We start from the raw sequence: 22,223 nt of genomic DNA, 5'->3' as shown, positions 1-22,223 counted from the left end.
CTTTTATAAATATACTGATTTTTATTTCCTTCACCACACCATTGTGACTTTTCAGGGATAATCAAGATGCAGGATGGTACTGAGTTCTCCTGTCTGGAAACAAGTACGTGGGGATGGTGAGCTTATGTGCCTAGGGAAGGGAGAACCGTGTGTATTTGCCAGTACGTTCTATCTCAAAGTATTCTGGGCGACTTAATACATTACACAGGCTCCACCTGGTGACCCGTTGTGCTCTGCCCTCCTGCTATGTCTTCTTCCGCCCCCTCCCTCTGTGTGTCCCCGAGCCAGTTACACTCACCGGCCCGTGGTAACTCTCCTCCGAGTTACGGCCGCCTTCCAGCCTCCTCCGGACACCACCAGTCCTCCGACCAGCTTTCCTCTCCGTCTTCCGGATTTCCAGAGTCCTCCAAGTCGGGTCCCGCGTCTTCACCACCGGGTCCCGCGTCTTCACCACCGGGTCCCGCGTCTTCACTCTTCCGCTCCGTCTTATGACCTCGTCCTCCTCTTCCTTCCCCGTCTGCTCTCTCCTTTGTGTCCTGACCCTGCGCGCTTCTCATTGGCTCGCGTTTCTCCCTTCTGGGGTATGGGGGTTGGCTTTCCGGGTCAAACTGGTGACCGGCATCCTCCTGTGGAAACACGGGAGATGAACATGGGCGTTGTAGTCCCCTGAAGCTTGGCTGACACCATGGGCGTACCTGCATATTCCGGGTGAGTGCGGAATCTTCCTCACATTTAGCCTATCAATAATTGCAAGGAGGTACGGTGGGCCTCCCATATGGACTAGCAATTGTCACAAGGTATGTCTAGGAACCAAATCAAAAGCTGATCGCAAGTCTACCAACAACACGTACAGTCTACCGCCCTCTAGGACAACAATTTACCAAAATAATAAATGGGGCCTACATACTTGATCCATGGTGGGCGTTCAGTTGCGGAAGCCTGCTTGCAGGGAAATTAGAATTTCCTTGGCCACTATCCTCTCCTGCAGCCTTTCTAGATAACTGTGCTAAAATATTTTTGCGTAGAATCAATATGACTTATCGGTCTGTAGTTTGTTGTTAGAAAAGAATGGAGCCCTTTTTAGGTCTCGCCTACGCACCTCGCATGAGCTGCATAGGAGGGCCCTTAGCCTTCGCTCTGCTCATTTTCAAGCACACACTTGTGCTTGTGGTGGCATCCACCTTGCGGGAGCGAGCTGGGGCGTGCCACAAGCACAAGTACAGTGCTTGAAAATGAGCAGACTGCACTCACGCACCACTCCGGGGCTCACCTCCTGCTCCCTCTCTCTCTCACGCGCATTCCTTGTTTTGTCATCTTGCGGATGACTCATCTCCCCGAATTCCAGATTTAACTTTATTACTGACAGCACTTTTTAATCAATCCCCTCTGGGGAAATTAAAATTGAAAGCCCTTAATTTTTCAAACAGTCAAAATATTTGAAATGCGTTTCATTTGTATGTGTGTCTTTAAATAGCATAACCTATTTCACTCATACAGTGGAAGTTTTGTTGAAGCAAATGTCCTGTATCACCATGCTGTATGGATTCTAACGGCAAATGTGCCAGCTATTTGAACAGGAGTGCAGACAAATTGGGGCCCAAGTTAAGGAGCACACCTCCACAGCTAATAGTCTGAGTTAGACAACCTTACTTATAGCTGTGCTTGGAAACATCAAGATTGGATTTGATATCCAAGTAAAGGTTTAAGACAAATAGCACAATAAAATACCTACTGTATTCCTTATGTAGATGACGTATTTTATCATTCTTTTTGTTAGATTTGTGGGTGTAGATTTGTAAGCCTTGTAAGACAATGCTGTGTACTGCTCGGCGGAGCAAGAAGACACATATTAAGGTATTTTAAGCCCAGAAAGAAACGTTTTAATATTATGCTAGCCTAGACCTCAAAGCTTCACTTGAGGGTATAATGGATTCGTTTGGCCCAATACAACAAAAAGCACATGTAGCAGATATAAATTCGCTGTCAGGTCCACAGATGTCCAATATTTAGACAACTGTATCGAATTGGTTTGATGTGAGTAAAATCGTTTTTTATAGAAACTACAAGTATTGTTAAATGTCTACGTGACTGCACGTGTGGCTCGGTTATCACCTTTAATAGCTTCTTTATCCACCAACATAAAAGTGCACTTTAGCCAACTGAGTCTAATAAGACCTGAGGGATCTCAAAACCAGATATCCCTTTTCAAGTTATTGCCACCTTCTCAGAAGCTGAACATACACAAATCCAGCAGGCCAGATTAAAAAAGCACTCTGTCCCATTCCGGTTAACATTTATATAAACGCAGACACTGACCGTAGATACAGATTGCCAGAGGATTTCAGTCTGTTCAACTCCTGCCTACGCTGCATATCATACTTTGTCTAGCACTCTTGAAAAATACATTTTGCTTGCTCAATAATGGTAAATTGGATCTTTTTAAATGAAAAAGTGAATATCACGGACAGAGCAACACGCTTCCTTGGAGCCTAATTTAGAGTTTGACGAATGAGTTTCCATCACAAAAATGACTGATATCCTGTCAACCTAATTTCAAGTGCATTATGCTATTGTCAAGTTTGTGATTGACTATCCATCTGCCAAACTCTGCTTTTGGGCAGGGCCAGTGCACAAACCTCGTTGAGTATGGACTTCGGCCCTTGTAACAATCCCTCTGCTGGATTCCTACACAGGCAGCTACGACCTGTTGCATACGTCTTTATTCTGCTGCAAAGTTTTTTTTCCTTATTTTTTTTTAAGAATGTTATTTTCACCTTTATTTTAGGTTTAGATAACCTTTCCTACCTCACAGAGGTCTTAAAGGCTGCCTGTTGCATACCAATGGTTGGTTTTAGTATCTCTTACATTTGCTTGCTTGTATTGGTCAGCTTCCGTAGTCTTCCTTCCTTCTTTGTGTCTTTGTCCCTTCCCTGGAGCATAAATAAATTACTTGTGACCTTCTAGTGCACATTTTTTCAGGTGTTACTTTTTTATTTTTGTTTAAGCACTCTTCGAGAGTGCTTTTTTTTTAACTGTCTCCCTTGTGCACTTCTCCCAACCTCTGTTGTTCTTGTGCACGCCTCCAGCCTGTCCTTCCCACCTTTCATTGTCTGATTGCTTGCTCCCAGCCCCTCCTGCACACTTGCAATGTCCCCAGAAGCCTAGGCAGTGTGTCATGGGCCGCAGTGTATGGTCAGTCCTGCTGTTCCAGCAATAATCCGGGTTCAGTGGGCCCCTCAGACATCTGGGCCCCAGTGCCAATGCACCTGCTACACCAATGAAAGCTGCACCCCTGTGTTTGCTACCCCCACCTGCGCTCTTGTCTCCAGCCCTCTGTGTTGCCTCCCTTCAGCCCTCTGTGTTACTTCCCTTCCTCGTTTCAAGTTGCCTCAGGGAGCAATAAATAAGAAAGCAAGCATTGGCATAGCCAGTAGGTCTCGGCTTTGGGACCTCTTGCATAACTAAATACTTATAAGGTCCCAAAGGCGAGACCTATTGGCAATGCCAATGCTTGTTGTGAATTGGCATCCCTTTCATAATGGCATTCAATAATAGCACAAAATATGGGCCCCACACATCAGCCAGAAAGAAATCGCCAGGGATTTTGTCAGTCACTGGCGCTTTGATAGGGACAATCTTCTTACATGCTCATTCCTGACTCGAGATAAGGGGTTACGTATTGCTGCCAGACGCTTCCCTTAAACCTGTCATAAGGGAGCCCATCTCGACTGTTGGTAAAACACTGACTCCTGCCATCATAGAGTACCGACCGGAGAAGAGTCTTATCCATGCATCTTTAGCAATGTTATTTTCAATGAGGACGTCTCCCTCACTACTTCCAGTGGCCACTAGCATCCAAAAAGTGAGATGTCTGCCCTCCTTTGCGGCAGCAAGTTAACCCTCCCATTTCCCTTGGTCCCATTATTTCTTTGCGTTACTGACAAACTTTTTATAAGCCACCCTCCTAACTTGCATCATTCTTCTGTCCTGTGACTTAAGTGAGAAGATTAGTGCAAGCTTGGCAACTCTGCAGGAATGGTTAAACCAGTAAGGTGTGCCCCCACAGATTTAATTTCTGCAACAAAAGGATTCTTGAGATTCTCGAACCGTTTATGAATTTTCCCCGATCCTCACTAGGCATGCGTCCTAGTACAGAGCCAGATCAAAATTAAGCATATCCCCTAGACCTCCCTCAACCAGTTTGTATATAATATTGCATGCACTTAAGGCCCTACACTAGTTACCAGTCGCAAGTAAAATCTCATTCATTGCACTCTGCTTTGCACACTTGTCAGTCATGGGATCAAACCAACCTTCCTACAATGTGAAAATCCGATTTTAACAGAACCAACAGAAAATTATCAGTTCGAGTATGTCTCCATTGCTGACAATTCCTCCCTTTTCAAAAACTCTGCTTAGGTTGGAATTCTTTTTTTCAGTACATGTTTTCAGGCTGTGGAATATGTTCTCAAAAGAGCTAATGGACCAGGCCTCATGCACAACACTGATGTCCTTCCTAATCCATAGATGCACCTCAGATGGAATAACTATTTAACCTGTTGGCTCTTTGGCATAAGGTAAGAGAGTGCTATAGAAATTCTAATGCCATAAAAACCATTACATAAAGTGCTCTACTAGGTCTTAGCTTTATCTAGCAGCTAGCAATGTCCATGGTCGAGAAAGTATGCTCTTCTTCCTCTTAGTGAACACAAACCTTGCCACACTAACGTTTTCATGTTAAACGAGGTCAGTTATAAAGTGGTCTCATAACTTTGAAAGTTGAATTCCCGACCAGCACCTATAGCACTAAAACCAATACTTACTAAATAGCAAAACCATATATTTACCTACATGGAACTTAACTGCATGGTAAAGATTGGGGGATAAAGTTCATGTGGTGTGAAGACAACAGAGTAGCATCCTCCACCACTGGCACTCGCATATAACCACTTCTCATGACGAAAGGCTCTCTGCCATGTTCCAGATGGCCGCGTATAAGCGGGACCTCTGTAGTTTGTAGTCAAGGCGAATAAATTCCTCCTCACTTGGACACCTTCCCCCCAGGGCGGAGGGCGTTAGGTATTGCCAGCCCTTGGTGAGTGGACTGAACACTATACCACGGACCACCCTTGATTTCCTTGCATTCCCGGCCCTTGCGGGCATCCGCTTCCCTTCCTGCACCTGCTTGACCCCTCTCCCTCTGCCCCCTCCTTTTCTGTCATTAGCCCTCCCTCTCTGCCTTCTTCCTCTTTTCTTTCCTCTCAGAACCGTCTGCTCTCCTCACCACGAGGACTGCAGAACCCCCTCCCTCTCTCCCATTCTCCCTTCTGCCCTTCTGTTCTACTTCACCTGGGCTTTTTCCTGCTGACCCCAACGGGCGATACCAAATCAGCGTGGCTGAGCCCTGACGTTGTCCCCACCAATTCCCCACGAATACTGGTCCCCATAGGCTGCACATATGTTCTCTGCCATGTGCTGTACCTGTTTTTCAAAGCCTGATTATTCCAGGTCGATACAGAAAAGGGGGTGGTGATGAACAGAGTGTCTGAATTAAGCAGACCACTCTTACCCAGTCCAAAGATCAGGGCTTGATCCATCACCGTTATTTATCTCACTGCCCCATCCCAGCTCAGAACCTGGCTATATGCAAATTAGTCTGTCCCTGGCCCAGTGCATCATGGGAACAGGGCAGACCAAACTACCAAGCCAATTCTTCACCAGAAAGGAGACAAGCTACCGGGGACCGGTTTCTGGCATTTCAGCCTCTTCGGCCCGGCTTGCTTGAATCCTGATGGAGCAGTGAGAAAGGGACTCATGTCTGAGTATACCCTGCCACACCTATAGTGGCCAAAACGATACAGAAAAGGGGGTGGTGATGAACAGAGTGTCTGAATTAAGCAGACCACTCTTACCCAGTCCAAAGATCAGGGCTTGATCCATCACCGTTATTTATCTCACTGCCCCATCCCAGCTCAGAACCTGGCTATATGCAAATTAGTCTGTCCCTGGCCCAGTGCATCATGGGAACAGGGCAGACCAAACTACCAAGCCAATTCTTCACCAGAAAGGAGACAAGCTACCGGGGACCGGTTTCTGGCATTTCAGCCTCTTCGGCCCGGCTTGCTTGAATCCTGATGGAGCAGTGAGAAAGGGACTCATGTCTGAGTATACCCTGCCACACCTATAGTGGCCAAAAACGATACAGAAAAGGGGGTGGTGATGAACAGAGTGTCTGAATTAAGCAGACCACTCTTACCCAGTCCAAAGATCAGGGCTTGATCCATCACCGTTATTCATCTCCCTGCCCCATCCCAGCTCAGAACCTGGCTATATGCAAATTAGTCTGTCCCTGGCCCAGTGCATCATGGGAACAGGGCAGACCAAACTACCAAGCCAATTCTTCACCAGAAAGGAGACAAGCTACCGGGGACCGGTTTCTGGCATTTCAGCCTCTTCGGCCCGGCTTGCTTGAATCCTGATGGAGCAGTGAGAAAGGGACTCATGTCTGAGTATACCCTGCCACACCTATAGTGGCCAAAAACGATACAGAAAAGGGGGTGGTGATGAACAGAGTGTCTGAATTAAGCAGACCACTCTTACCCAGTCCAAAGATCAGGGCTTGATCCATCACCATTATTTATCTCACTGCCCCATCCCAGCTCAGAACCTGGCTATATGCAAATTAGTCTGTCCCTGGCCCAGTGCATCATGGGAACAGGGCAGACCAAACTACCAAGCCAATTCTTCAAGCAAGCCGGGCCGAAGACGGCTGAAATGCCAGAAACCGGTCCCCGGTAGCTTGTTTCCTTCCCAGTATAAGAATTGGCTTGGTAGTTTGGTCTGCCCTGTTCCCATGATGCACTGGGCCAGGGTCAGACTAATTTGCATATAGCCAAGTTCTGAGCTGGGATGGTGCAGTGAGCTGAAAAACGGTGATGGATCAAGCCCTGATCTTTGGACTGGGTAAGAGTGGTCTGCTTAATTCAGACACTCTGTTCATCACCACCCCCTTTTCTGAATCATTTTTGTCCACCATAAGCGTGGAAGGGTATACTCAGATGTGAGTCCCTAGCTCATTGCACCATCAGGATTCAAGCAAGCCGGGCCGAAGACGGCTGAAATGCCAGAAACCGGTCCCCGGTAGCTTGTTTCCTTCCCAGTATAAGAATTGGCTTGGTAGTTTGGTCTGCCCTGTTCCCATGATGCACTGGGCCAGGGTCAGACTAATTTGCATATAGCCAAGTTCTGAGCTGGGATGGTGCAGTGAGCTGAAAAACGGTGATGGATCAAGCCCTGATCTTTGGACTGGGTAAGAGTGGTCTGCTTAATTCAGACACTCTGTTCATCACCACCCCCTTTTCTGAATCATGATTATTCCAGGTATCATACTTTTTTGTTTCCTGTACCCTTCTTCCGTGTATCATATTAACACCTAATAAAGAAAAAAGAAGGAAAAAAAGGCGGGGGTAAAGGCTAAATATTGGTTATGTTTTTCAGAGAGCACTATCACCCTGCGAGAGTACCCTGGCGCTCAGCAGGTGTGAGCCTAGTTACACCTAGGGCCCAGTGTAAGCACTCGAAATGCGAAGTCTTTAGCTTTGTTGCAGAATTCAAGAAGTGAGGAGGAAGCTCATATGTGCAGCAACATGTCATTCCACACTTTAGGAGCAATGATGGAGAAGGTTCGACCGTGGGATCCAGGTTTCCGTATGCGTGAGATTTGTTCAACCAGCAGTCGGTATGAGCAAAGTTGTCTTGGTAGGTTTGTTAAAGCAGATGCGAGGTATGTTGGGCCAGTGTTATTTAGTGTTCAAAGTGTGGAGTTTAAATGTTGGCTGTTTGTGAATAGGGAGACAGTAGAGCTCTTTCATCTGTGATGTGATGTGAGTGCAGCATGGGAGGTTGAGTGTGATTCTGGCATCCTTCTGGTTACGTATTTTTTGTTATCCTCGTATAGATGGTATTCGTATAGTCCAGCTTGCTTGTGACCAGGGCGCGCGTGCCGGTTTTTCGGGTGCTTATTGTGAACCATATGAAAATCTTCCTCAGCATCTTCAGGGTATGCACGCATGAGACTGTGACAGCATTGACTTGGGTGGTAATGTAGAGTTTCCTGTCGATGATGATCCTGAGGTTCTTGCCGTTGTCAGTCCTTGCTCTGTTGACCAACAGGTGGAGTCAGACAGTGATGTGCTCATTCAGAAGATCACAATTTTATGCTTGTCAGTGTTCAGCTTTAGACAATTTATCTACTTCCATTCGGCAATTTCAGCAATGAACGTATTGCACTCCAGCTGCCCTGCCTGATAAGTCTCTTTTGATGCCATATTGTTGGATTTCTTTGAAGCCATTTATGTGATCAGATGTAATTGACCAGGTCTCTTAGAATAATATAATGTCAAATTGTTTTAAAAATGCTAATAATTCTGCATCATTTGTTTTGCCCCTCAGTTCGTTTATATTCCATGAGCATACTTTCAAGTTCGGTTTTGATGCTTCATCTTTCATATAGTCCGCGGGGCTTGGCGTTGCGGGTAGGACTTTCCGGGTCTGGCTGGGTCCTCCTGACCAGCCTTGGTGAATGATACGTAAGTTAGTCCATCCTCCCTTGACGCCTTCCATGCTCATGACAAGGTCAACTCGTCATGGGTGTTACCTGCGCTGTGCTTATGACAAGTTGACCTTGTCATGAATAATGGGATTTATAGAATGTCAGCACAGGAGGGGAAAACCCCCTAGCAGCCAAGGTGTTAATACTGTCCGAGCGACCAACTGCCCACCGAAGTATTCCACTGTCTGGCAGTAATCTTGCCTCTGCCAGGATTGATAACGGGCCCGGGTATCTTTCAATTTCTACTGGTCTTATTTCAATTCCCCATTTTGCGAACTCTTCTCTGTGTTGCCAAAATTCTTTGGCTTTCAAGGGATCCTTCCATGTTGCCACTGTCATCTCTCTCCCGTTTGTGTTTGGGATTGGTTTAAATTCAATACTTTCAATATGGTTTGTGTTCAAATGTCTGTCTTTCAATTGAATTAGTAAGTTTTAAAATGGCGCTCCGATTGAGGATATCGTGCTTCCCCCTGGAACTATAGTGCGGAATAATTTTGTGTGTTAGTGCGCCTACTGGGTAAGTTGGATCTGTCTCTTCTTTTGGATCCACATGCCTGATTTGAGTATTTTTTTTTTAGATTGTTGTCTTGGTTGCCCTGATTTGAAATAATGGGCTGTGCTGCTGGCTCAATGTCGAAAGCGGGCTGAGGGAGTCTTAGACGCTCTGGGCCTTCTGTAGGAACTCTTTGCTGCTGCTCATTGGCCAAAGGATTTTCTTTTTGTGCCTTGACCATTTTTGTAAAGTAGTACGAAATGCTTTTTTGTTCTGCTTGAGTCTTCTGCGCGGGTAAACAGACCACAAGTTGCATTTTTATATTTTATTGTATTGGGTTGTAGTCTCTTTGGCTACTGGGATGTTCGATAAATGTGACTGTCTGGGACGGAGTTAGGGATAGGGGGTCCTGCCGAATTTCCCCTTGCTCTTCCTGGTCCTTTTTGCTTGACTCTTTACCCTTCAGTCCATTCAATGTTGTTACTAAGGTCGGGTTTGTTTTTTTGTTTTTTTGTTGCTGGCCATTGAAGGCTCTTGGTCCTGGTACCTATTAGGCGGTACTGTTACTTTTTTGCCTTGATGCTTGTTTTGTCTGGCTTTCCACAATCGCTTGCGTTCTCGTTTTGTTAGAGGGTTGGTTTGTTTTTGTTGCCTGTTGGTTGGTGACCCAGGATCTTCTCTCCCTTGATTAACTGGGTCGTCGGTACCTTTGGGTTGAGTTGGCATGTTTTTGGAGATTGCTGTCAGAACGTTTAATGTAATATTTTTTGGGCTGCCTCCCGTTGGGTCCACAATTGTGTCCTCACTGATCGATATATCACTGCTAGTTGTGTGTGTCAAATGTTCAAGAGCATTTTCTGTATCAGAGTTTTCAATGATTTTATGGTGCTCATTTGTTTTATTTTTTACTTCTGACAAAATGTCTGTTAAGATGGTCGGTAGAACTTTGAGCTGGTTCGTTGTTTCAGAGCACTGCCATTCGTGGTACATTGTGTGCAGATCTGTCTGTGCCCATTCGATGAGGGAATTTAGCTCTAATATTTTTCTGTCTATTCCCACCACATGGGATGCCAGGATTTGCAGAAGGTCGATCTGTAACTCTAATTTTTCAGAGTGTTGAAGTAAGGCTGAAGAAATGGTTTCCATGATGCTTATAAATGGTGGCCACAGTGGAGCCTGTGCTGGTAGAAAAAAGTCTGTTTGATTGCTTCCGGCTTGGGGACTAAGCCAGGGTTTGTCCCCTAGTTTGTTCCGAACGTAATCTCGTGGATCTCTACCCAGACCTGTGCCTGGGGTGGATGTTTGTTTGTCCATTTTTTTCTGGGACTCAGGGCCTTTTGGTGGTGTTACTTTGATTGGTGAAAAAGTAGTATGATGGAGGAGAAATTCTCCTGACTGGCCGTTTGATGGTTTTCCATTAGCCTCATTGCAAATTATTGAACTGCTTACGCTTAAGCGGTCGGGTACTTCCTGAGTTCCCGAGCCAAAAAGAGATTTTGGGGTTTTATCATCCTCAGGTGGATCCTCGGTACTTGGTGGGCGCTCCTGTGCCCTCAATCTTTCCAGGTTTGTGTGAACGTTGGCTTTCATCTGTTCACCTTTTTGCCGTTCTGTGATTTCTTTGTCTATTATACCCATGTCCAACATGTCCGTGGTGTCCATTCTTAGGGCTAGTGGGCGGTCGGCCCCAGAGTCGGGCACCACAATGCCGAAGTATGAACCCAGACTTGATGAGCGACGTTTCTCTGGCGCATTTGGTGTTTTTGCCTCTGGTGCCTCCGAGGGTTCTGAGCACATTTACTTTTGGGCATTAACGTTGTTTGCCACTTCCCTTGTATTTATGTGCGCTTTCACTGTTAATTTATTGGTCTTTGTTTTAGGAGTTTTCCAGGGACTTTGACTGATCTCTAGTGAAGTGTTGCTCTGTGGCTGCAAAGCTTTCGATAGCGAGCCCACTGACTGGGACATTCTTTTGTTGCTGACGGCAGTCTTGAATTTCTGTGCTCGCAGCGCCGAAGGCGCCGATGTAGATAAGGTTAGAAAGTCTGTGATCTTAGAGTTTTTAAGTCCTGGAATTGTCTGTTGCGTCTTAACGGTAGGGGCGCTGACATTTGTGTCTTTCGCCTCTGCTAGGTCTTCGTTGGAGGGATAATTTGCTCCTTCACTCATATTTCCACAGTGTTATTGGTTTCATTTTTTTGGTTTGTTTATGGGGTCTGTTCTGACTCTCCCTGATCTCATTATGAAAAGGGAGTGCGAGTGCGGATGATTGATGGGCCTGCACCACTTCCCTTATCTCCTTTCCGCCTCACCATCCCCCCCGCATGCCGCCCTCGCTGTGGCTGTGGCGTGAGGGCTTCAGTTGAAAGCTATAGGTTTTGCGTGGGCCCAATGGGCTAAAGGGTGAGCTTACCCCTGATGTCGAAGTGTGGCTTTAAGTCCCCCGCGCTCCGCGCTGCTGCACACAATGCACCTGGGGAAAGAGAGCGGGGAAAGCGAGCGGGCTGCGGGCACGGGCACAAGGAGTGGGGGAGCAAATGCGGACATGGGAGGGGGGAGCAGGAGCAGGGGAACCACACCAACCTGCTCAACCTCGACCTGAGCACCTCCGCTCGACCCCAGTTCCTCCAAGTGCCAGCTCTCGCCTCGCCGCTTGGCTCTGGATCCCGCTGCAGGGACCGCTGCAGGGACCGCTGTTTGCTGACCGGGCTCCTCCTCCACCACTATTCCGGAAATCCGTTCTCTGTTCAAAGTGGAGACTCGCGTCCTCTCTGGTCCTGACCTAGACTCTCCTGCCCCCGGGCTCCGCAGTGCACTTCTGGTCTGAAGATCCGAAGCTCCTGCCCTTCTGTGGATTCAGAGGCTCCTGCAGCTCTTTCGCGGTTCTCTGCGGCTCCGACTTCCGCGACTCTAATGGCTCGGCCGCCTAGCCTTGCTTGCCAGTCTCTCTCGGTAAGACAAAGCCCATTAGCTCACGGAATGATAAACTCGGTGAGTGCAGGTTGGGGGGATAGGGACTGAGTCATTATTATTATTATTATTATTAGCGGGTTTGTAAAGTGCTGGAATCGACTCCACAAGGGAGTATCTCTGCGCTGTGGAGCTTTCATAAATGGTAGTAGTGCATACGAAAGACCAAGACAAAAGCACAAAGAGAGAAAAAGAAGAAATAACAGGAAAAAGAAAAATGGTCACAAAGGGTCAAGAGAAGCCCAAAAAGATAAAAGAACCAGAAAGTCAGATCATCGAATCGTCAAATCAGCCCTGAAACAAAAAAGTTTTCAGTTTACTTCTGAAACTGGAGTGGTTCACACATTGTCTCAGAGAAAGGGGAAGATCATTCCAGATCGTAGGACCAATGACAGACAGTGCTTTGCCGCCCTGTCTTGCCTTTTTTATCCTAGGCACCTTCAAAAGCAGCTGATTGCTAGATCGTAGACACCTCATAGGAGCATAAGAAACACATTTTTCTGCTAAATATGAGGGCCCTAAACCAATAATTCCTTCATAGACAATACAGCAGACCTTAAATGTAATCCTCTGACGGATTGACAGCCAGTGAAGCTTGGTCAGAAGGGGCTTTGAAGGAGTTCTGGGGGGGGGGGGCATTTAAGACCAGTCTGGCGGCAGCATTCTGAACTACTTGGAGTCTATCTAATACTCCTTCATTGGCAGATGCTAGTAGGCCGTTACAGTAGTCAATACGACTTAATACCAGCGCCTGCACCAGGGTCTTCTTAGTAGAGTCAGGCAAGAGGGGAAATACCTTGCGGAGAAGGCCAATCATGTGAAAACATGTCCCAACTATGTGGTTTCCCTGGTGTTTGAAAGTTAGTTCCTGCTCCAACCGTACACCCAAGTTCTTGATCAAAGGTTTTGGCTCGGGTAATGGGCCTAACTCAGTGGGCCACCAGTCAGGGCCCCATAGTAGCTTGGCCTCGCCGAAAAGCATCAGTTCTGTTTTTGTAACATTACACTGGAGGAAGTTTAAAACGTTTGAGGACACTTTTTCGACAATGAGTAGATGTAGAGTTGTTTTTAATGCATGACAAGGAGGGGTTAAGATAATTATATAGATGGCCCGGTCCTTGGAAAGAGTTGGAGGTCAGTCAGACATATAGAACCATCAGTTTGATTCCCTTTAAATTACAGGGAGGGTATTTTGTTGACATGTAATTTTATGACCGACTTATGTATGTTGTATCTTTCCAGTAATTGTATCCCGTGTTCGGGGAGTTGCTTGGATCTTTTTAGACCTTGAACCCTGGCAAGTGACCACATTAAGGTAATGTGGGGAGCCTGACTAGGACTGGTAGAAGTCCTGAGGAAGACCGTCATGACCCTCTTTTGGGGAAACATGAAGACGGTTGAAGCATGTTGAAATAGGCAGTTTAAGGAGGGGTGTTTTGAGGACCTAGCCTTCTCTATAACACGCCCATCCTTCACGATTTTAATCCTGGCCTTGGGACCCTGGAATAAAGATATCTGATAGGGCACCCATGAGCCAGTTTTAATCACTTTCTTTGCTGCACTTTTTCTATCACTGTCTCCAGTCGCTGTTTCTAGCACACACAGTCACTAATTTGATTTATTTGTATGTTGTTTGTCTACCCCCTCCCTATGCTCCATCCTGTGCGTGGCTACGCCAGGGTGTTTTGTTAGCAGACCCGATGATGAAGCATGTCACACAAATTTGTGTTTTGAGGGAGGGCAGTTTTCAAAAACACAATTCGTGCCACTGCATGTTAATCACCTTTTTCTTCTCTCTACCCCCTTGGTGTTAGCGTGACTTAATTTAAGACATGCTAATGGAGAGTGTAACTTTTGTATAGCATACGTTTAATCTATTTTCATGAATCATACAGGTTGTATTCAGTAGTTTTTGATCCACAGTCACCCAGTGTGATTGAATTTACCTAGAAACAGTTATAGCTCTCTTCTTCCTGCACAGGCTTTAGTGTGATATATTAAAACTCATTGTTCTAGTAATAATTTTTCATTGTAAAATGTTTGATTTATTTATTTTCCGATGAAAGTGTATGAATATTAGTGAAATTGCAATACACGTTTAAGTAAGCGACCATTTCATGGTGCTTGCATAGTACTTGTAAAACCGACATACTATATACCAAAGAAGAGCATGGGTGACCTATCTTGCCTTGTTGATCAGATAGACATTATGGTATTAGGCAATAGGTAGGTATAGTATGAGCCAGTCATATTAGGGTTCTTCTAATGGTTTTTCGAACATGTGATTGCAATGTGGTCTCTGTCAAGGAAAGCTTTGTTGATTGTTGCACGCTTTCACAATGTCTATAATCCCTAAACTCCAGCACGTTTCTGTTTATTTCACAGACTTGCAACTTAAATCCACAATCATGGGCGATATGAAGACACCAGATTTTGATGACCTCCTTGCCGCCTTCGACATCCCTGACATGGTCGACCCGAAGGCAGCTATTGAATCTGAGCACGATGATCATGAAAACCATATGAAACACCATGTTCATCCAGATGAGGACTCCCATGCTCCATCATCCTCAGATGTTGGTGTAAGTGTGATTGTCAAAAACATACGGATCGACTCAGATGGAGCAGAAAAGGATGTTCATCATTCCACCAGTAATGGGCTGCACAATGGGTTTCTCACGGTGTCAAATCTAGAGCGTTTTAATCGGGAGGGAATATCGTCTATGAAAGGTTTGGGGGCAGCATCTGAAGGTATACTCAAGAACTCTGTTTTTAACCAGTTTAGCCCAATTTCAAGTGCTGAAGAATTTGACGAGGATGAAAAGATTGAGGTGGTCGATCCTCCGGATAAAGATGATATTCGATCAGGCTATCGTGCAAGCATGTTGACAAGATCGTTTTCACAGCAGGAGTACGATAGGCTGAAGGCCATTGGAAGGGAAACCTTGAATAAAAGTGGCATTTCTTATCCAAGTCGTATGCACAACAGTATATTACATGGGCCGGAAACAGAAACAAACTCTATTGGTCTTAGTGACTGTGAACCGTTCAAAGTTGGACAATTGGAAGATAAGCTTTTTAACGACGATTCTGACAAGTCACTTGATAATATGGTACTAGAAGAATCGACAAGAACAGAAAAAAATGAAAGTGATGCCATTTGTGATACTCCACTCAGTGCTAAAGCAAAGTCATCATTAAAACTGTCTTCGTGTATAGCTGCAATACAGGCCCTCAGCGCTAGAAAGATCAACCCAGATCCTTGCAAGTTAACTCAGTGCAATTCAGCAGACACTTCTCCTTTCCCAAAAGAAATGAGTGAAAGCCCTTTACTTATAGAGCAGTCTCCTGAGTCTGTGAGTCTGATCGATGGTGCAAATAAACTGCATGCAAAGCAACTGGACAGTCCCAGGAGTGTTTCAAGTGAGATCAGCAGCAAAGGCTCTCCATCTTCTCCTGCGGGCTCAACTCCAGCAATCCCAAAGGTCCGCATAAAAACTATCAAGACTTCATCTGGAGAAATTAAGAGAACAGTAACAAGAGTATTGCCTGAATTCGAACAGGATTGTGGGAAAAAGACTCCAGAGCATAGCCCCTCAATGATAGTTACATCGCTGTTATCTTCTCCTTCATCTGTCACTGGCCTATCTCCTTCTCCGAGCAGATCATCCCTTCAGTCGCCATCTGTCACAAATACAGTGACAACAACAGACCTCACTCCGAAGCAAGTTACCATCAAGCCTGTGGCTACTGCCTTCCTTCCCGTTTCAGCAGTGAAAACTGCAGGATCACAAGTAATTAATTTAAAGCTTGCTAATAACACTACAGTGAAAGCCACGGTGATATCTGCTGCTTCTGTCCAGAGTGCCAGCAATGCCATAATTAAAGCTGCCAGTGCTATACAGCAACAGACTGTTGTAGTGCCAGCGGCAAGCATTGCCAGCGCTAAACTTGTGCCAAAGACTGTCCATCTCGCCAACCTTAACCTTTTGCCTCAAGGTGTTCAATCCACCTCCGAACTTCGCCAAGTACTAACCAAACCTCAGCAACAATTAAAACAGACACTTGTTTCACAATTAGTCACACAGCCCTCTAAAAAGATAGCTAGAGTTCAAGTGGTGGCATCGTCACAAAGTTCTGTAGTGGAAGCATTCAATAAGGTCCTTAGTAGTGTCAACCCTGTCCCCATTTACACCCCAAATCTGAACCCCCCTGCCAATTCAGGCATAACGCTGCCTCCACGTGGTTACAAGTGTTTGGAATGTGGGGATTCTTTTGCCCTTGAAAAAAGTCTGATGCAGCATTATGACCGACGGAGTGTACGGATTGAAGTAACGTGTAACCACTGCACCAAAAATCTGGTTTTCTATAACAAATGCAGTCTTCTCTCCCATGCACGAGGACATAAGGAAAAAGGTGTTGTCATGCAGTGCTCTCACTTGATTCTAAAACCCGTCCCATTGGATCAGATGATTGCATCTACATTCCTAACTTTCAGTACTGCTCCAGCGACCACCACATCACTTCTTCAAAGTCCTGCCGGGATTGGGGCACCTTCAGCAGTGAAGATCCAGTCTGGTACCAATAGTACAGTAATATCTGCCCCTCACAATGCACCCATAGTCCCTGCTATGCCCCTAGAGGAGGATCCTTCCAGACTTTGCAGGCATAATCTGAAGTGCTTGGAGTGTAATGATGTTTTCCAAGATGAGACAACCTTAGCAACGCACTTCCAGCATTCGGCTGATACAAGTGGACAAGTACAGTATATTTTTAATTTACATATTGTTACATGTGAGGAGGATGCCTTGTGCTGTTCTCCTGTTTTATATTCTGTTTGGTTAAAGGTAATACGTATTTTTAGCTGTTATTTGAAAACCTTAGTAGTTTAAACCCGAATTATCGTTTCAGCTGCAATAATTACTTTTAATAAGGGCTCAAATAAGTGTTTTTGCCATGGTCGCGTGTATGCACACATAAGTATATATATATATTAGTTGCTACACACATTCACTTACACGGTCTTTAGGGCCAGTTATATTTGTCTAGCTAGGTCACCAACTAACCATGAATAAGAAAAGCAAAAAACAGCCCTCAAAATCTTCAGTTGATCTCATTATCTTAGTCTGAAAAAGTGATGTTTTGAAGTTAAATCAAGGAGAAGTGTCTATCTGGCCAAAAAAGCAGTGGTTCCTGTGGGCACTTGCTGAATTAAAGTTACAATATATATATCCGCACAATCACAGTTAGATGGGGGTATAGAAATGTCGGAGAAAGAAGGACATGTAACACAGAGTGTGTAGAGAAACAAGCTGTTTTATGTATGAAAATTCACATTTGTTATACATTTTCAGTTTTGAGTGTCCCAAGTGAAAAAAGGTGAAACCTATGAGTATCGATTGTGACTTTTGTGATATAGAAACAAGGTTTCAATGTTGTTACAGAAATGAACATTCAGTGGATACACAGTAAATGTTAGAAGCCTCGTAGTATAATAGTAGGGACTGGGAATTGGTCCGCTTCAAGTTGTCGACAACGTTTCGACCCAGCTAACAATGTGGGGTCTTTCGATATCTTGCTTAAGCCATGGATATATATTCCCTGTTTTTGACTCCTTCTAAAGTTTAGTAAAGTTTTGAGGATCAAAACAAACTTCAGGTTAAGTGATCTTAGCTAAGATCCAAAGTCTAAAAAACAAAAACACTAACATTCCTCAGTTGTGATTGACTACACAACCACAAGAGTTCTTTGCTGTTGTTTGAACTCTCATCAGTGATGTCATGATTGATGTCATAGAACATTTCATGAGTGCTGTAATGTGTGAGGTCATAAGCAGTGAAAGTGTGCCGCAAGTTATAGTTAGCTCTGCTAACTATAACTGATGAATTTGTGTGTTTTAATTTTTTAGTTCAAAAGTAAATGTTGTCACTGACAAAGTCTCCTAATTATAACATTACTTTAACCTTTTTAAAGTGTGTGTGTGTGTGTGTGTGTATATATATGTATATATGTTTATATATATGTGTGTGTGCATATATATATATATATCCTTATACTCTTCTCAACCACAGGAATACAATCTCCACAGAGATGAAGCGTACCCAAAGTCGTGCTGCAATATTTTAATTGTTTTTCACCCAGCACCTCTGCCATGACGCGTTTCGGTCCTCCTCGGACCTTGATAGATATATATATACACACATCCACACAAACTTGCCTTTTTGAGGGAACGAACACAGCAACTGGTTGGTAAAATCCATTTATTGATTAAAACCGGCAAAACATACTCTGATGCACATCCTAATCCTGATTTTATATATATATCTATCAGAGAGAGGGAGGAAGGGAGAGAGAGAGAGAGAGAGAGAGCGAGCGAGAGAGAACACTACGCACTAAGTTAATTAAAGACCATAAATTTTGTCTTAGTGACATTAATTTCTAAGCCTTTTAGCTTACAACAGGTATTAAAATTATCCCATATTCTTTGGATGGATGCCCATTAAGATTTTGAAAGAAGGAGAGTATCTTTGGCAAACATCAATGCCAGAACTTTATTACAATCAATACTGGGGGCATCATTATTGTCAACTTTGTTTAATAAATCCATCAGACCATTGATGTCCAAACAAAATGGGGCTAGGCCAGCACACATCCTTACCAGACCTCCAATTTCCCATATCGAACATGGATAAAGTTCTTCTCATGGAGTCTATTATCTGTATGGCACAGATAAGGAGGGACTCCCATTTCTATCAGTACTGCCCAAAGCATATCTCTTGGGATTAAGTCAAAAGCTGACTTTAGATCTACAAATATGAAATAAAAGCTGCCACCCTTCAGAATGACGGTTTTCCAATATAGAAGTTGCATCCTAAAAACCTGGTCCTCAGTAGATGTTTGTTGCCTGAATCCTGTTTGGAAAGGGCTAAGGAACTTATGATCATCCATCCACTCCTGTAATCGTTCCAGTAATACCCTAGAGAGAACTTTTTGCATGCTATCTATCAAACTGATCTATTATTACCCAGAAGCAGTGGGGGGACCTTTCTTATACACAGGTATAATTTCTGCCCAGGCCCATGATTTGGGGATAGTCATTCCCTCCATAATGGCATTGAAGATCACACACAAATATTTATCCCAGACCTCAGGATGGGAAAGATATTAATCCCAAGGAATTTTTTCAATGCCAATGGTCTGGTGAGGGGCAATCTTATGAATGGCCCTATGCACTTCCATCACTTTTATCATAGGATAATCATTCAAACCAACGGATGACAATTCCCTACTTAGGGAAGCAACAATATTTCACCCGTACTCCCTTCTCTTTCTGCACATCATTCAGGGACCGATAATGCTCATTCCATACTTCAGCAGTGACATTATGCTCTGTATTGGCTTTGCCCTTGCAATTCCCATAGGAGACCATATTCCAAAACATTTTGGAGACCTTACTCTTAATGGTCTGGCGGAAGGAATACCATTTTGCCAAGACCCAATCTTTTTTCACATTGTTAATAGTGTTTCTAAAAGTAGCCCTAAAGTTTTGAACCCGAGACCGGTCTTTAGACTTTAGTGCTTCTATTAGGGCTAGTTTGGCATCTCTACACTGCCTGTTTTTCCCATGAGGGGATGTTCTTCCTTTGACCGATAGTCCGCACTTTTATAAAGAAAAGATCCTTTACTGAACCAACTAGCGATGTATGGATCTCGGCCACCGTTGCGGGAGAGCAAACTCTGCCATCTGGTAGGATGACTATGTTAAATTCCAGTAGAGAGTTGCCCACTGTCTTATACAGGGCATTGATTAGATCTGGGTCCTGCTGTATTAACCGCTGTATTAACCGCTTAACTGCGGCACGAATTCCGCCGCAATGCGGCGCTTTAAACGAGTGGGCGGGTCCCGTCAGCCAACGGACGTGCGCAGCACTACCGAGGTAGTGCTCGCGAAGGCCGTTGGCCGATGTGCGCAGCAAAGGGGTTGCATTCTATTGTATTCTATGCCTATATAAAGACAATCTTAGCCTACCATCCAGCTGGTCACTATAAGTTGCCAGAGAGTTCCTGGCAGGAAAGACTAGATCAAGGGACACGATAATATGATGACTATTGTGTCTGGCCAATATTTCCAAGTCTATGACAGAAGGTCATATCCTTGTGTCCACAAGAATATAATCCAGTACGGATGAACAACCTATCTGATTTAACATATAGGCCCCCTGACTATCTGTCTTGGTCCGTCCAATACACGCCCGCATTGAATGTTTCAAAGTAAGAGCATTAATTTGGAGAGCCAGAGGTGACCAATTTCTGACAAAAAATATATAAACAAAAAAGGGAGGAAGAAGGAGGTTAAACCAAACCAGGTCGGCCTCCAGTTAGTATATGCAATACAGGAACCCTATGTGAAGGGTCCAGAGACCTGGTAGGTGTTGTATGGTTACTGCTTACTAAGTCAGTGTGTACCAAAAATATGTAAGAAAGAAAAATTTCTTTCTAGAGTCCCCTCACTCACCGGGGTTGCCCCACGGTGACATGCTTCATCATTGGGGCCATCCCAGTTCTCTACGAAAAGGGGCGTGCTGCGACAAGGCGACTACGCTGGAGCACTGGTTTTGTGAGATGACTATGTGTGGTGCAAGTGTGGTGATGGTGGAGTGGGTGTGGAATTAAAAATACCGTGCTAGTGGGCCTCAACAATTTATTTTGCTCCTAGTGTGGTATAAAAATTAAAAAGGGGTAACACTGTATTCTAACTTTTACTGAGCTAGATCAGTGTTATGGTCGACATGTTTCAAGCTCCCCCAAGCTTTTCTTCAGGACCATACAGGGTCCAGCCCTGTATTGCCACTCCTGTTTTCAAATGAAAAAAGTGTTGCTAAAAACTACTTATTTACATTAAACGCTGTTGTTAAATAAAACATGCGTGTTGTTGTACATACGTTTTGTATTCCACTTGGAATTATAAAAGAGTGTCTGATTACACCCCATGGTACTACCTGATGCTTCCTCACCAGTATGCGGTCGGGTGAGGAAGCATCAGGTAGTACCGAGCGGGTTTGCCGATAGGAACAATGTTTCCACGAGGCGTTCCTGCCCTTGCCTAAGACCATGGGGTGTAATCAGACACTCTTTTATAATTCCAAGTGGAATACAAAACGTATGTACAACAACACGCATGTTTTATTTAACAACAGCGTTTAATGTAAATAAGTAGTTTTTAGCAACACTTTTTTCATTTGAAAACAGGAGTGGCAATACAGGGCTGGACCCTCTATGGTCCTGAAGAAAAGCTTGGGGGAGCTTGAAACATGTCGACCATAACACTGATCTAGCTCAGTAAATGTTAGAATACAGTGTTACCCCTTTTTAATTTTTATACCACACTAGGAGCAAAATAAATTGTTGAGGCCCACTAGCACGGTATTTTTAATTCCACACCCACTCCACCATCACCACACTTGCACCACACATAGTCATCTCACAAAACCAGTGCTCCAGCGTAGTCGCCTTGTCGCAGCACGCCCCTTTTCGTAGAGAACTGGGATGGCCCCAATGATGAAGCATGTCACCGTGGGGCAAGCCCGGTGAGTGAGGGGACTCTAGAAAGAAATTTTTCTTTCTTACATATTTTTGGTACACACTGACTTAGTAAGCAGTAACCATACAACACCTACCAGGTCTCTGACAAAAAATATAGACAGCACTGGTATAGCCAACAACCTGTCCTCATCACACAGGGTGTTACTGCAATGAATAGCCAAGGGTTCAAATTGACAATTAAGTTCACCCCCCACTATCTTCAAAGCACTCTCCCGTTTAGAGGATAGAAAAGCAGATAGTTGCTCCACAACTAGTGATTCATGCCCAATTCCCATTGGTTTAGCGTAAACATTAACCACATAAAAAAAATTCTTGGGGGAAAAGATTAGTGACACAAAAAGTTTTTCTCCTCCTAGTCTTGCAACCCAAAGGGAGGCTACCCATTGGGTCAACCCCTTGACTGTTTGCTCATCCTACAGCAATACAAAGCTCTGTAAAGGCTGCATATCCGAGTTTACTCTAGTAACTAGGTTTCCTAAAATAAACATGTCATACTGGTCTATCAAGGTCCCCCAGTCACTGCACTCCAATTTATTCCTCATGTCT

At 44.6% G+C, this 22,223-nt stretch overlaps 1 protein-coding gene across 1 annotated transcript in view; it reads left to right on the top strand.

The window, feature by feature from the left end:
- ZNF532 (zinc finger protein 532) overlaps positions 1–22,223 on the top strand; it is a 302,282-nt gene that overhangs the window by 127,735 nt on the left and 152,324 nt on the right. The window contains exon 3 of the mRNA XM_086960481.1: positions 14,460–16,834. Within this exon, the coding sequence (XP_086816607.1) occupies positions 14,460–16,834 (2,375 nt within the window). The remainder of the gene's footprint in view (positions 1–14,459; positions 16,835–22,223) is intronic.

The sequence above is a fragment of the Lissotriton vulgaris genome, chromosome 3_1, assembly GCF_964263255.1.
Source record: "Lissotriton vulgaris chromosome 3_1, aLisVul1.2, whole genome shotgun sequence".
In the NCBI taxonomy this organism is placed as follows: Eukaryota; Metazoa; Chordata; class Amphibia; order Caudata; family Salamandridae; genus Lissotriton; species Lissotriton vulgaris.
The sequence above is the reverse complement of the archived record's forward strand: the minus strand, read 5'-3'. Positions and strand labels throughout refer to the sequence as shown.